The sequence below is a fragment of the Bufo bufo genome, chromosome 8 (genome assembly GCF_905171765.1).
Source record: "Bufo bufo chromosome 8, aBufBuf1.1, whole genome shotgun sequence".
Taxonomy (NCBI): domain Eukaryota; kingdom Metazoa; phylum Chordata; class Amphibia; order Anura; family Bufonidae; genus Bufo; species Bufo bufo.
The window spans coordinates 10,001,749-10,016,984 of record NC_053396.1 but is presented as its reverse complement, the minus strand read 5'-3'; the positions used below and the strand labels follow the sequence as shown (position 1 = coordinate 10,016,984).

The 15,236-nt window shown below is 45.1% G+C and overlaps 1 protein-coding gene across 3 annotated transcripts in view; it reads right to left on the bottom strand.

Annotated features, from left to right (window-relative positions):
* Positions 1–247: 247 nt before the first annotated feature.
* Positions 248–15,236, bottom strand: part of LOC120977266 — a 52,416-nt gene continuing 37,427 nt past the window's right edge. Inside the window, exons 6-17 of one of the 3 annotated variants that reach the window (XM_040405118.1) lie at positions 11,730–11,948; positions 11,166–11,243; positions 10,797–11,075; positions 9,813–10,028; positions 9,461–9,538; positions 6,597–6,854; positions 6,157–6,372; positions 5,657–5,734; positions 5,034–5,267; positions 4,611–4,829; positions 2,774–2,851; positions 248–1,574 (exon numbers count right to left, since the gene is read on the bottom strand). In XM_040405118.1, coding sequence (XP_040261052.1) covers positions 1,414–1,574; positions 2,774–2,851; positions 4,611–4,829; positions 5,034–5,267; positions 5,657–5,734; positions 6,157–6,372; positions 6,597–6,854; positions 9,461–9,538; positions 9,813–10,028; positions 10,797–11,075; positions 11,166–11,243; positions 11,730–11,948 — 2,114 coding nt within the window. In that variant the 3' untranslated portion in view covers positions 248–1,413. Of the gene's footprint in view, positions 1,575–2,773; positions 2,852–4,610; positions 4,830–5,033; positions 5,268–5,656; positions 5,735–6,156; positions 6,373–6,596; positions 6,855–9,460; positions 9,539–9,812; positions 10,032–10,796; positions 11,076–11,165; positions 11,244–11,729; positions 11,949–15,236 lie in introns of all 3 variants that reach the window. The other 2 variants (XM_040405117.1, XM_040405116.1) reach the window with 2 other exon arrangements.

Sequence of the window (15,236 nt, the reverse complement as noted above, 5' to 3'; positions counted from 1 at the left end):
ATTGATGGGTTAAAAAAAAACAAAAAAACTCACCTCATCTACTTGATCGCGCAGCCGGTATCCTCTTCTTTCTGCAGGACCTGCAAAAGGACCTGTGGTGACGTCATCGCAGGTCCTGCTGAATGAAGATAGAAGAGGAACCGGCTGTGCGATCAAGTGGATGAGGTGAGGTTTTTTTTGTTTTTTTTTAACCCCTCAATGGCCATTTTATTTAGCATTCTGTCTTAAGAATGCTACTATTTTCCGTTATAACAATGTTATAACCGAAAATAATAAAGTGAAGTTCGGGTTCCTGTTGACTTTAATGGGGTCCGGGTTCGGGGTCAGGTTTGACCTGAAGTTTGGCCGAACCCGAACTTCCACGGGTTCGCTTATCCCTAGACACGAACAATCTCCGTACCTTGTCTGAATAGTGGTATAAACACAAAATGTTGAAAAATAAAAGCTCAGGAATAAATAGATGCCATACAGTCTCCATCCTTCAATAGCAGTGGTTAAACCCCAGGAGAACTTTGGATTGAGGGTGTAGATGCTATAGAGGCAGACCATGAGGTCCATGGCCCCAGCTTTGGTTGGTCCTATAGACTTTTCTATTGGATGGCGGGACTGTGCAGGATGCCACTCCCTAGAGGAACGGCAGTGGGTGGCAAAATGTTCCAAGATAGGTCGGAGACAGTAAATAATGGCGCCCCTTCCCTTCTTTGTATGTCACTACTTTAGATGGCCCCTCTATCCAAAAGAACGGAAAAAGGAATCCTGCTTCTTCTATTTAAGATATGTGAACCCCACCAGTATTGTGACCCTTCAAAGTACTTTGTTCTAAAGAGTCTCAAATACCTTAATCGGAGTGTGTCTGACAACACAATGCTGTCCGATTCCAAGGGGCAACCAACAGAATTTTCAGCTATGGAATTTTGGCTATAAACGGAAAGTGGAAAATTTCTTTAAGACATTTCCTCCCAAATAAAGTGGTAATAAACGTAATTCAAAACCCTCCATCATGGTCCATCGTTGTCCATAAAAATGGCAGCCATGACAGCTTCAAAACAGATCGAGCCGTATAGTGGTGCCCTCACTAGGTCACCTCAATTTCCTTCATAATGAAAACTATATACAGATCATGCATCACCAAAAGGAAAACCCACTGGGGAACAGCCGCCATAATGGAGGAACCTTGACATGTATTCGATGGTCAATGTGTAGAATTTTTAAATCAAATTCTTCCGCTTACTAAACACATCCTTCATTTAACTCTAAATGTGAAATTTCTTTCAATTTTGCGTAGAATTGTACAGTCCAATGATGGAATCCCTGACAGCTGTAGTAAGAGGGACCTACCACTAGAGGGAGCTCTGAACCATTCAATAAATCGAGTGTTGGTGAGTGCTTGATATTAGGGGTAGTAGTTCTAGGTCACTTCTTTTTTGGCAGGACATTGTCCTCGAAGTATCCTTTGTTGGCGATGTTACCGGCAGGGTCGTAGAAGCCAACAGAGATGTACATTCCTTTATTGTCTGTGCTCAGTCCAAACCCGGCCTGGCTAGACCCTTTCCAGATCATCTGGGTGAAGTTCCCTGGAGAATGGAAAAGAAGCGGGTGAAGGGAATGATGGGAGCACAGAAGTTGTAGCGGGCCATAAGTTAGAAAAACATGCCTGTTTTCTTCCAGAAACAGCGCCACCTTGATCCACAGGTTGTACCTGGTATTACAGATAAGCTCCAAATGTCCAAATAGTTCTAGAATATACCCCACCAATGCTGCTCCGAAGCTGCGGTAGCCCTTAGGAAACGGGGCCCTGAAAAATTGCTCTGATTGCCACCACCTAAAATCAGCCCTACCTTTGAAAACTGGTTGCCATGCTCCTCCGCTCTGAATATCCAATTATTACTAAGGAAGCTCAAGGGAGTTGTCATGCTCCTCCCCTCTGAATATCCAATTATTACTAAGGAAGCTCAAGGGAGTTGTCATGCTCCTCCCCTCTGAATATCCAATTATTACTAAGGAAGCTCAAGGGAGTTGTCATGCTCCTCCGCTCTGAATATCCAATTATTACTAAGAAAGCTCAGGGGAGTTGTCATGCTCCTCCCCTCTGAATATCCAATTATTACTAAGAAAGCTCAGGGGAGTTGTCATGCTCCTCCGCTCTGAATATCCAATTATTACTAAGGAAGCTCAAGGGAGTTGCCATGCTCCTCCCCTCTGAATATCCAATTATTACTAAGGAAGCTCAAGGGAGTTGCCATGCTCCTCCGCTCTGAATATCCAATTATTACTAAGGAAGCTCAAGGGAGTTGTCATGCTCCTCCCCTCTGAATATCCAATTATTACTAAGAAAGCTCAGGGGAGTTGTCATGCTCCTCCCCTCTGAATATCCAATTATTACTAAGAAAGCTCAGGGGAGTTGTCATGCTCCTCCCCTTTGAATATCCAGTTATTGCAAAGGAAACTTAGGGGGAAGTTGTCATGCTCCTCCCCTCTTAATATCCAATTATTGCTAAGAAATTTCAGGGGAGTTGTCATGCTCCTCCCCTCTGAATACCCAATTTATAATAAGGAAGCTTTGGGGGCGTTGTCATGCTCCTCCCCTTTGGATATCCAATAATTGATAATGAAGCTCAGGGGGAGTTGTCAGACTCATGTTCCTCCCCTCTAAATATCTAATTATTGATAACGAAGCTCAGGGGGAGTGGCCATGACAACCTGCTGCTTGATTTAGGTGTGACTAGAGTGTCCTATCATGACATAGGTTTTGGGGAATGTAGGATCCACTCACCTGATCCGCTCTGGAACCCAGGGGTGCTGAAGTTGTACTTTGAGATCTCATTGTACCATGATTCTGCCACTTCCTTTCCTGTGAAAGGAGAACAATCAATTACATAAGATGTGAGGACCTCATGCAACGGTAGATACCAGAGGGCCCCTGTGTAAGAACAGTACGTGTGGCCCCATGGGGACCAGTAACACATCATATTGTAACCTTCTCAATTACCATTAGCGGTCATGCAATTTAGTAGCCAGAATTGGTATTTGCCGTTAGGTTCCCTTTCCTGTAACTGTATAGGCTGAACATGCGATATGTCCTCCCCTGACATCCCATAATGTAATTATGTTGGCCCCTAAACTGAACTAGGGTGGAAATAGTGGGCAGGGTTTACATGGCCTTGTCCAAGAGTGGTCACTGATTGACTAAACCTACATTCTTCTCAGAAGAGAAGCAGCAAAGTTTCCCTCCACGGATCTCCTAAAACTTAGGGATAGTGACCAACAAGGTTCACTACACCCAAAACGGAAATTTCACTTTTGGTGGAGTCACCCTTTAAATCTGATTTGACCCCGATGCCAAACATGCCAGCAGCCTTTCTCCTATATGTATTCGAGCTCACCGTCCCTGCATATAAAAACTCACTTCTCAAATATCTCATTCAAGAGCCGAAGGCAAGTGATTCCTCGACACTGGAAATCGACGGTCCCTCCGACCCTCGAGGAATGGTTTGAGGAAGTAATGTTATATCAGAGAATGGAGGAACTAATAGCCCACACCCCCAGGGCCGTCTTTAACGGGCAGCTGCCTGGGCCCAGTTGCTCCTGCGGGGCCCAAGGCAACTGCCTCTTGAGCCCCTCTGGCCACTGGAGGACCTTTTATGGGTCCATACTTTATTAACTAAGTAGCAGGACATGTAGGACATACATGGGGGATGTCCCTGCACTTACTATTATTTCTGGGCGCCGCTCCGTTGCACTGCTGTGGCCCCCGTTACATTCTCCAGCGCTGTATGCTAAGTAACAGCATCGGAACACCAGGGAGGAGACACATAAGCTTTTCTCTGTGGGCGTTCCTTCTCCCTGTCCAATCGCAGCGCAGAACGTCACAGCCAGGAAGGAAAAAAATAACTCACCTTCTCCCTGGCTGTGACGTTCTGCGCTGCGATTGGACAGCGCTACAGCCAGGGAGAAGGAACGCCCAGGGAGAAAAGCTGATGTCTCCTCCCTGGTGTTCCGATGCTGTTACTTAGCATACAGCGCGGGAGAATGTAACGGGGGCCACAGCAGTGCAACGGAGCGGCGCCCAGAAATATTAGTAAGTGCAGGGACAACCCCCATGTATGTCCAACATGTCCTGCTACTTAGTTAATAAAGTATGGACCCATAAATGCGGCAGCAACACTTGTGTTCTCCTTCTTGCCCAGGGTCCAATCAATATTAAAGACGGCCCTGCACCCCCCCAGGTTTACACACGATTTCTGAAGATATGGGGCCCCTGGGATGACTTCCGTGCCTCTGGGACATATAGGACACTCTAAACTGACTGTGTGACTTGAACCTCTTTTCTTTTTCTACACATCTTTGAATTCTCTCCCTCTTATATTTCTCCACCCGTCCCCTGCTGTTCCCTACCCCCCATGCTTGTAATGCAGAGTCTTGTCTCTTATTGCAGTGCTCGTTTTGCACAAGTTATAAGATCGCGTTGTGATGTTTTTCTCCGACCTTAGCTTTGTTTGATTATTGCTTTGTATTGCAATGCTATCTTTATTCTCTGTACAATTTGTATTTCTGAAAATTGTATAAAATCCAATAAACGCTTTCAATATAAATCTGATTTGACCGCATACCGGTAGGCAGGCTGGTGTCTGTACCCCAGCGGTACCAGAGGTTCTCCCCATGTTCGGTAGCACTGTTTTGTAGAGCGCGGACCCCCACTAAGTGATCCGCCCATTTCTGGGCCTCCTGGGTCAGTGAGGTGCTGATCTGCAAGGCTCCCGATCCGTGCATGCGCCTGTACTTGTTGTGCTCATTCAGTAGATCTTTCCGGAATGTTTTCAGGTCTTTATCTGAAAATAAGGAGAGAATAACAATGGAGGTAACAAGATATGTGACTATACCACTCTACTGATATGAGGTTGTCACAGCCCCGCCCCCTCCTGATAGCTGATAATCCAGCAGATATGATGACCGGCTGATGCCAGAATATAAGGAATTATTATTATAAGTGCTCTAGTAGGTGTCATATTAGTCCGAGAGCCTGTAAGTCATACCTGGAATAGCAACGACGTCATTGGGAGCCGAATCCTTCACAAAACCATCTTCATCATCATCATCGTCTGTGATTTTGGAGCCCCGGGGAAGGACGTTACGGCCGTAGAACCCAGGGTTGGTGATGTTCCCACATGGGTGGTACTGGGCTACAACAATGAACATGCCCTTTCCGCTCGATGCGATGCCAACTCCAACCTCCTTAGAAGCCTTCCATACCATCTGGGTGAAATGTCCTGTGGAACGAGTGAAGAAAAAAAAGATCAAAAGATGTGTACAAGGCAGCAGCAACACAAAAACCCATGTCACGCTCCACCCCATCAGGCCAACTTTGCATCAGCTTTTTACGGAGCGTTCCTTTAAAAACTGGAGTTCTACAGCACAGCGACACTACCAATCTTGACCAGCAGATGGCAGTATGAACCAATATTTAAAAAAAAAATTACACACTTATTTTTCTTTTTTTTAATTTAACGCATTTATATAACGCTTACATATTCCGAAGCGCTTTACATATGTTCCCAATGGGGCTCACAATCTAAATAGCGCTGCTATGCTCTTCAGTGCTTTACAGACATTAGCAAATATTAATACATATGAATTAGACATTCTGCTGGTTAAATACCTGTGTCCGGCTGGTGGCCTGGTTTGAAGAAATTGTAGTTCTTCTCTTCTTTGTACCAGCTGTCCGCAACTTCCTGACCTTAAAAAAAAAATATTTCAATTATTGCTATGAAGTCAAAAATTGCAATTCCACTAATAAACACCAGATGGCAGACCAGCACTGGTGTCGATGCCCTTGTGGTTTGTATATAAATGTATGTAATGTAGCCTTTAAAACATGAAAAGGTAAAAAACCATAACTATAAAAAAATTAATAAAAAAAAAAAGTTCCACTGATGAACACCAGATGGCAGTCCCAAAAAGAGTACCATGCATTACAAGACTCATTATGTCAGTTACAGACTTCTTCTGAAGTGTTAAAACTTTCCCTGACCCTGAAAGCCTATATCTTGGACCACACATCAAGCTAAACAACGTATCCAACTTGAGACATTGAGACATCTTGAATTGGCCCTGGTTGTCATTGGTGGACTTCCCCTTCAAGGAAGTCCTACAACTGACCTGTCACAGTGATGGACGGACTTCCCGTTTTAGCCCAGATATTCTCTCCACAGGATGTGTCACTGTGCTTTAGTGTCTTTAAGGTCAAGAGATGCTCCGCCCACTTCTGGGCATCTTGACTAATCCGGGTGCTCAGCTGCAGGGGTTTGGCTCCGTGTTGCGATCGGTAAGCGTTGTTTGCCTTCAGAAATTCCTTTGCAAATGCCCTCGGATCCACTGGATCATGAAAGACAGGGTACGTTAATACATAAGGAACTATTGGACAATCTCCCCCATTCAGAAACCCCCCCCTATAGAAGCAAGAGCCAGGGTTAAGGAGGTCCTCTGGACTGGAGAACTGCTCACTGATGCCATCTAGACCTGCAGATCTCTACTTCTCTAATTACGATAATCCACAATGTTTGACAAACTGGTGCCCCAAGACAGTCTGAAGACATTACCAGTAGAAGATGAAGAATCTTCCCCGCGTGTGGACGGATAATAGGTGGTGGAGGACGATGTCCCTCGGTCAGTGGGGCTTGTGGTCAACTCCGTCACTGGGGTTCCCTTGGGCAGCACGTTCTTCTGAAAGTACCCAGGGTTGGTGATATTCCCAGCTGGACTGTACTGCGCCACTGCTATCACCATCCCTTTGCCATCCACAGCCTTGGCAATGCCAACTTCTCTAGAGTCCTTCCAAACCACCTGCGTAAAATGACCTGGAAAGGAGAACATAGGAAGTTGAACTACTTCATCATCAACAGAAGGTTCATCAAGACCTCAGAAAGGTTCATGCTCTAGCCCCAAGTATAACCATCTCTTCCTTACAGTCTATGTAGGATCAGTATTATACTCCAGAGCAGTAGTCACCATTCTGCACACTTCAGAGCTGAAATCTCACAGCCTTCTGAAATCCCCTTCTGCTTGTTCAGTGTCTGCAGAGAGTTTGTTCTGGAGATTTGCATTTGTCTTTATAGAAGAATAGTGAGTGCTGCTCTGGAGTATAATACAGGATAAGTAATGTAATGTATACATCGACGCCACCAGCAGAATAGTGAGTGCAGCTCTAGAGTATAATACAGGATGTAACTCAGGATCAGTACAGGATAAGTAATGTATGTACACAGTGACTGCACCAGCAGAATAGTGAGTGCAGCTCTGGAGTATAAAGTAAGATGTAACTCAAGATCAGTACAGGATAAGTAATGTATGTACACAGTGACTGCACCAGCAGAATAGTGAGTGCAGCTCTGGAGTATAATAGAGGATGTAACTCAGGATCAGTACAGGATAAGTAATGTATGTACACAGTGACTGCACCAGCAGAATAGTGAGTGCAGCTCTGGAGTATAAAGTAAGATGTAACTCAAGATCAGTACAGGATAAGTAATGTATGTACACAGTGACTGCACCAGCAGAATAGTGAGTGCAGCTCTGGAGTATAATAGAGGATGTAACTCAGGATCAGTACAGGATAAGTAATGTATGTACACAGTGACTGCACCAGCAGAATAGTGAGTGCAGCTCTGGAGTATAATACAGGATGTAACTCAGGGTCAGTACAGGATAAGTAATGTATGTACACAGTGACTGCACCAGCAGAATAGTGAGTGCAGCTCTTGTGTATAATACAGGATGTAACTCAGGATCAGTACAGGATAAGTAATGTATGTACACAGTGACTGCACCAGCAGAATAGTGAGTGCAGCTCTGGAGTATAATACAGGATGTAACTAAGGATCAGTACAGGATAAGTAATGTATGTACACAGTGACTGCACCAGCAGAATAGTGAGTGCAGCTCTTGTGTATAATACAGGATGTAACTAAGGATCAGTACAGGATAAGTAATGTATGTACACAGTGACTGCACCAGCAGAATAGTGAGTGCAGCTCTGGAGTATAATACAGGATGTAACTAAGGATCAGTACAGGATAAGTAATGTATGTACACAGTGACTGCACCAGCAGAATAGTGAGTGCAGCTCTGGAGTATAATACAGGATGTAACTAAGGATCAGTACAGGATAAGTAATGTATGTACACAGTGACTGCACCAGCAGAATAGTGAGTGCAGCTCCAGAGTCTATATCTGTATATAACAGAAGAATAGTGATGAAGTGTGAACTTTAAGAGTGACATTATTTTTTCAGAATACACTCAGAGAAGCTTTCTCCTGTTCTCACCGTCACTCTCAGAGATTACTCATATTTAGAGGCCCTCTCTTGTATGAACCCTCTAGCATTAATGTCAGAGCAAAGTCCTATAATTCATTGTATTCACGATCATTAGCTTATCACAACTTCAAAGGACAATTCAGGAAATTGGTCAATAGTATGAAATGTTTCTAGAGAGATACAATGCAGCACGTGTGAGTAGCTGGAATCTAACACTGGTCTGCAAGAAGACACTATGCCTACCACGGGCATCGCCATAGAGGGTGCAGAGGTAGCATTACACCCATTCCCTAGAGCCTGACCGCTCCCAAAGGCTCTTTTGCCTCATAGACAAGACACCACAGCTACTAATGGCACATAGGAGGTGGGTGCCCGGCTAAAGATGTTGCATTAGGACACAGGAGTTACACTTCCGTTGCTTGCAGATCATTGCACCTGTTACATAAGTTCTCTTTATGGGATGTTGCACCAAATGTATGGAATTACCCTAAGTTTTGTGAGGCAGTGACAGGCCTCATACATGCAGAGGAGGTACATAGGATTTGCTGTGTTTTCCCCACGACCACCTTGCTTTAGGTGAGGCCCAGTGCGATAATCACTTGGGTATAAAGCAATCCTCAGTGTGTGAGAGGAGAAGTTAGGCCCCAGGAAACAGACCTGGAGAGGGTCTGGGTGGCTCCAGCCAGGAGTGCTAGGGGCCACAAGGCTGAGGAAGCCTGAATTGGGGGGGACCCAGCGACGCCTGGAGAAGAGGGGTGTCGCATGGTCAGATTCAGGAGGACTGCTGGCCCCTTACCCCCCCCCCCCCCCCAAGGTATTTCGCTGCTTCCACCACAAGGACTGGTGGGTTGCACTGGTCGACAGCTGGGAGGCTGAATTCCATGGTGTGAACTGCGTCTTAGAGGTGAGTAAGGGAGACCTCTGTATAGTGAGCGCCTAGCCGGGCAAGCATTTGTTGTTTTGGTGTTAATGTAGCACATTGTGAGGTGAAGCCACGACTTCATGGTGCCGAGTGATGCCAAACTTGGAAATGTGATGAGCTGTGTGTGACTAATAAAGCTTGAAAACCCCCTGTTTGATAAGAAGTTTGTCATTGCCGACCCCGTAGAGAGAGCGATCCCTTAGAGTTCATATACATGAGCTCCTCACCGGTGTTGGACTGGAAGCCTGGCTTGCTAAAGTTGTAGTCTTTTATCTCGTTGTACCATGTATCCACAACCTCGGAGCCTAAAATACGTACAAAGAGACTGTAATTAGTTGGCATCTTCTGACATTTCCAAAAGAGAATTTATTTGTAAGGAGCATACTCCAAAAATACCATTATAATAGGGGGATTCATATTTATGCAATTCCATTAAAAAGTAGATAAAGCTTCCCCTGGCTATAGTAATATAAAATTGCTTGATAATGTCTCAAAATTTCAGCAGAAAAAAAGGGAAAATAAGTCCAGAAATTCCAAAGACACTAGAAATGGATCATGTGTCTGGTGGCGATTCCTTACCAGATGCGTCCCTCACACTTGAGTTCCACTTGTACCACAGGTTCTCTCCATGGTTGGTGTTGCTGTGCTGCAGTGCATTGATGGAGAGAAGGTGGTTAGCCCATTTCTGACTAGATTCACTCAGTTCTCTGGACAGCTGTAGAGGGGGTGCCCCATGCAATCGGCGATACTTATTGTGAGTGTCCAATGCTTCTTGTTCAAAATTGCCAAGTTTTACTGCTGAAAAATATAAAAACATTCAACGATTACTTCACCCAATACTCCACTTTAATTCACCATAGCAAGTCCCCATGAAATGGTAAACATTTATTCTAAACTGAAAGTATGAGTGTTTCCAAAGACCTTTAAGAACATGTTGGCTACTAGACAAAGAATCAGGCCATAATTTCTTCTTGGAGAACCCATGGCCAGATTGGAGCTTTATCATGAGAAGATCTAACTCATGAGAAAGGGAAATTAGGCTCAAGAGAAAAGAAGGAGACCCTGATAGATAGAGATACTGTGAAGACAAAAGAAGAAGAAGGTGACCAAGACTGAGACAATAAAAGAAGGTGTGGACCATTGAGGATTGAGGAGTCTGAAGACTCAACAGAAGATGAGGGTTTGTAGAAAAAACATGCTCATATAGTTAACAGGAAATAGGATCATGTAGACCGCTTGGATGTAAAGGAAGGTGACCAAGATAGATGGATGGAGATGACAAAGAAATCATCATCATGAGAAGATCTAACTCATGAGAAATGGGAAATTTGGCTCAAGAGAAAAGAAGGAGACCATGATAGAGAGATACCCTCAAGCCAAAAGAAAAAGATGACGACCAAGACTGGAGACAATGGAGACAATGAAAGAAAGTGTGAACCATTGAGACTCTGAAGACCCAACAGAAGATGGGACATTCTGAACAAACCTTTTTCACCAGAAGATGAGATCATGTAGACCCCCTCTAATGTAATGACCAATGTTCCACCGACCTGAGCTTCTTACCTTGCCTGCCAAATACTGCCGTTGGCTGCTTTCGATCACTTGTCTTCTCTGGCTCTGATGGCTTGGTGACACTTGGTTTCCACCGTGAACTGGATCCATCGTTATCTGATACTGTTGGGGCTGTCCCTGAGGGCAGCACATTCTTTTCAAAATAACCTGGGTTGGTGATGTTGCCTGCCGTGTTGTACTGTCCCACCACGAAGAAAAGACCATTGCCATCTGTCGCTATACCAACGCCAACTTCTTTTGAGTCTTTCCAGACAACTTGGGTGAAGTGACCTTCATTAGAGAAGACAAAAGATGATGAAGTGAGGGGGGCTTCGAATTTATGCAGTCTAACACAATTCAAGTGAGGACATTGAGATTTACCTGTGTTACTGCGGAAACCAGGCCGTCCGAAATCATAGTTTTTTATTTCATCGTACCATGATTCAACAGGTTCCTGACCTGTTGGGTGGAACAAGAAGATTTTAGGTCTAAGACCAGGTTTAGGTATATCAAGAAAGAGCCTTCAAGGGACATTAAACCTAGAAATTAGAGGTCCATGTCTGCTAATTCCCTTCATTTTGTCAGGGACTTAGCCAAAGAGACGTAAACTATATATTAATGCAACCACTTACACAGGTTCACTCTTGTTGAAAGCAACTTGAGACTGGACTCCCCTTCAGTCCCAAATGTGAGTGAAAATACTTTCCTGAAGATGGAGTTGGCCTATAAATGCTAAGATATTAAGACTAGGAGAACCCATTGGGCAAAAAGGTATGCCTAGAACAGGGCCTGGGAGGGTGGAGCTTGACACAAAGAAAGAATGAACGTGTCAGGCATCTGACTAAAAAGGAGAATAGTCCTGAGTGGGTTGAGTGGGTTGTGGGTCATGTATGTGGTGGCTGGGTGTACAATGGCAGCATATGATCTAGTATTTGCAGGAATTACCTGGGAGCTCTCTGGTGCTGGAGCTGTATTTGTAGTACAAGTTCTCTCCATGGTCCGTCCCGCTGTGTTTGAGGGTCTGTATGGACAGCAGGTGGTCTGCCCATGCCTGTGCTGAGCGGCAGAGGTCTCGGTTGAGCTGCAGCGGTGGGGATCCATGTTTCTTCCTGTATATGTTATGGGCAGACACAAAGTCTTTCTCAAACTGGTTTCCTTCAACACCTAGAAGAAGCAGATGCGGTGAGTCAATTTAGGTTCCTTGGGTCAATAAAGACTCTACTACTACATTATATGACTTTTGTAGAGGCAAAGTGGGGTTTACTCAGTTTTAGGGGTGCTGTTCAGCTCTGTACTTCTAAGAAAAGTACAATACCAGTGTTTGTTGGAGACACCAGTATTAGAAATCTTAACAAGCCTTAAAGGAACCCATCACCTCCATCTCACAAAACCTCTCTTTGGCTGTAAGGCACCTGGATACAGCAGGAGCTCTCCACCACTGCTTTTTCTCACAGACTCCCCTAGCCCTAGCACCACCCTTTAATGAAGTCCCACCCTTGGACTAGTAGGGATCAGGAGGAAATGTTCTTTACAAGATGTCTACGAGACCACCTACTTTAGAATGCCTATTACATTTTCTTAAAGGGATTTTCCATTTTGGACAAATCACTCCCAGATTGCGAAATGAGCTCATGAGGTTCCTGAGGAGGGGCCCTGCCAATGGAGGTGGGTAGGCACTGTTGTCAATGAACTAAGGTACCCCCGACGAAGCAAGAACCAATGCTTCGAACTGTAGCTAAATAGTGGGCTTCCTGAACCCCCCCCCCCCCCCCCCCAACTATTTCCGGCAGTCCCATTGAGAATGAATAGAGCAGAATCGCACATTGACCATGGCTCGTTTGGGGGTATCAGGACCCCCATTGTCATGGAAAACCTTTGATTTTGGTGGAACCCCTTTAAGGCCAGAGTCATACAGTCATACAGATCATATGGTCACATTCTAGCATCCTTATCACAACCGCAACACCCCTTTAAGTAATAGTCACCCAATGTAGGGTTATTACATTGCAGTCGGTATACTGGAGTCCGATGCCTGCACCCTGTAGACTGCCCATACACAGAACATTACAGGCAGATTTGGGCTTTCCTCAGACAGCCCACATCATTCCAATCACCTCAGTCATGGGTTAGAGATGAATCACGACATTGTACTGTAAGGAATCTCGCTACTGCAAGGGGCTTCACATGGACGAGACTTCCCCCACATACAGTCCTTACTGGGAAGACAAGTGAGCTCATCTGCAAGGAGCGGTGGGCGGGAGGCTCCATATACTCTAAGGACTAGAAGACTTGCCTAAGAATAGGACTATAAATTCTCTATTTTTAAAAGTTCTGTCAAATTCTGGGAAAGCTGGGTGGCAACCATTTACTAGACAGAGTCACTTCCTGCAAAGCCTCTGGCTATGGAGGGTTAATCGAATGTTATAATTGCATTGATACACCCATCACCTCCTCTTTGTTCCGACTTGAATCTACTCGGAGACCTGGTTGCTGCTATTTGTCTTTCATGCTGCAGGATTTTAGCGTGACGTAGGTATTTCACATGACCCGTCACAGGCACACAGCGGATGATGGGTCATGTAGGACAATGCAGGGTGGGGCCCAGATTTATACATGTTTTGGGTGTCCCTCTGCATCCAGTTCTGCTCTGCTCTGGATTCAACTCACCATCCAAATCAATGTTCACATCCAGTGCATTCAGAAACACTTCAGACCCTTCCACTTTTTCACATTTTCCGTTTCTACTTGTGATAAAATAAAACAATTCCAGTTTCCACCATCAATCTGCACTAAATACCCCTTAATAAAAAATTCTTACAGAATTTTAGAAATGTTTGCAAATTTATGTAAAAGAAAAAGCTAAAATTTCTCATGGACATACAGTAAGCATTCAGAGCCTGCAGATCAGAGTAAAAAACCAAGCCATGAGGAGGAGAGAACTGCCTCTAGAGCTCAGAGACAGGATTGTGTGGAGGCACAGATCTAGAGAAGGGGATAAAATAGTTCTGCTGCACTGAAAGTTCCCAAGAACACAGTGGCCTCCATAATTCATAAATGGAAGAAGTTTGGAACAACCAGGACTCTTCCTAGAGCTGGCTGCCCTCAGGGGAGAAGGGCCTTCTTAAGAAAGGTGACCCAAAGGTCACTCTGGCTGAGCTCCAAAGATCCTGTGTGCAGATGGGAGAAACTTCAAGAAGGTCGACCATCACTGCAGCCTCCACCAATCTGGGCTTTATGGCAGAGTTTCCAGAAAGAAGCCTCTCCGCAGTAAAGGACACATGAAGGCCACCTGGAGTTTGTAAAGAAAATGACCTAAAGAAATCTCAGACTGCGAGAAACTAGACTCTCTGGTCCAATTAAACCAACATTTAACTGTTTGGCCTCAATTCTAAATGTCATGTCTGGAGGAAAACAGGTGCCACTCATCTCATCACCATCCCTACAGCGAAGCATGGTGATGGCATCATCATGTCAGGAGGAAACCAGGCGCTGCTCATCACCTGCCCCATACCATCCCTACAGTGAAGCATGCTGGTGGCAGCGTCATGCTGGGGGGGACAGGGAGACTGGTCAGTGTGGAGGGAAATCTGAATTGATCAAATTATAGAGATATACTTAATGGAAATCTGATCCAGAGCTCTGGACCTCGGACTGGGCCGAAGGTTCACCTTCCAACAAGACAGTGACCCTAAGCACACAGCCAAGACAACACGGAAGCAGCTTAGGGAAAACTGGAGGCTGGACTCACTGCCAAAGGGGCTCCAACTAAGTCCCAAGTAAAGGGGCTGAAGACTTATGTCCTGAGTGAAGGGACTGAATGTAGTGTCCCACTAGGTAAATGTGGGCACTACACAAGGGTCAATTGGGCCATGTTGTTCTCCACCTCCTGTGGAACAGGGCCATTGTATTTTATATGTCATTTTAATGTATATTTTCATGTTATTTAATGTTATCTCCAGTTGACCAGGCCTGTAGGGGTGTAATTCCTCCTCCTAGACACTAGAGGGAGCTAGGGGGCCCCTAGTATATTTAGCCAGGCCTAGACCAGAGAGAGAAGTCAGTCAGACTTGTGGATTCCTGAAGTCTGTGTGTACCCTAGGCAGAGGGTAGCTGGGATCCAGCCTCTGATATGCAGCTAGACAGTCCAGGCTTCTAGTTGCTACCAGGAGAAGAGCCTGCCTCCTGAAAGAAACCAAGTTCCCATAACAGAGCAGAGCAGAGCCAGTATTCCAGCCAGACAAGAGAGCTGAAGGGCAGAAGGATTTTACATGCAAAGCAAGGACATATACCTGAGGAAGTTTCCCTAACCAAGGAAAAAGCCAACAATAGGGCGTACGGGCCTTGGGATTAAGACAGACAGGATTTCTGAGGAAAAGTGCAGCCTGATCTGTAAGTGTGTTAACCCTCTGAGTATCTTGCAAGAACATTGTGCCTGCCATTATTGTAAAAGCC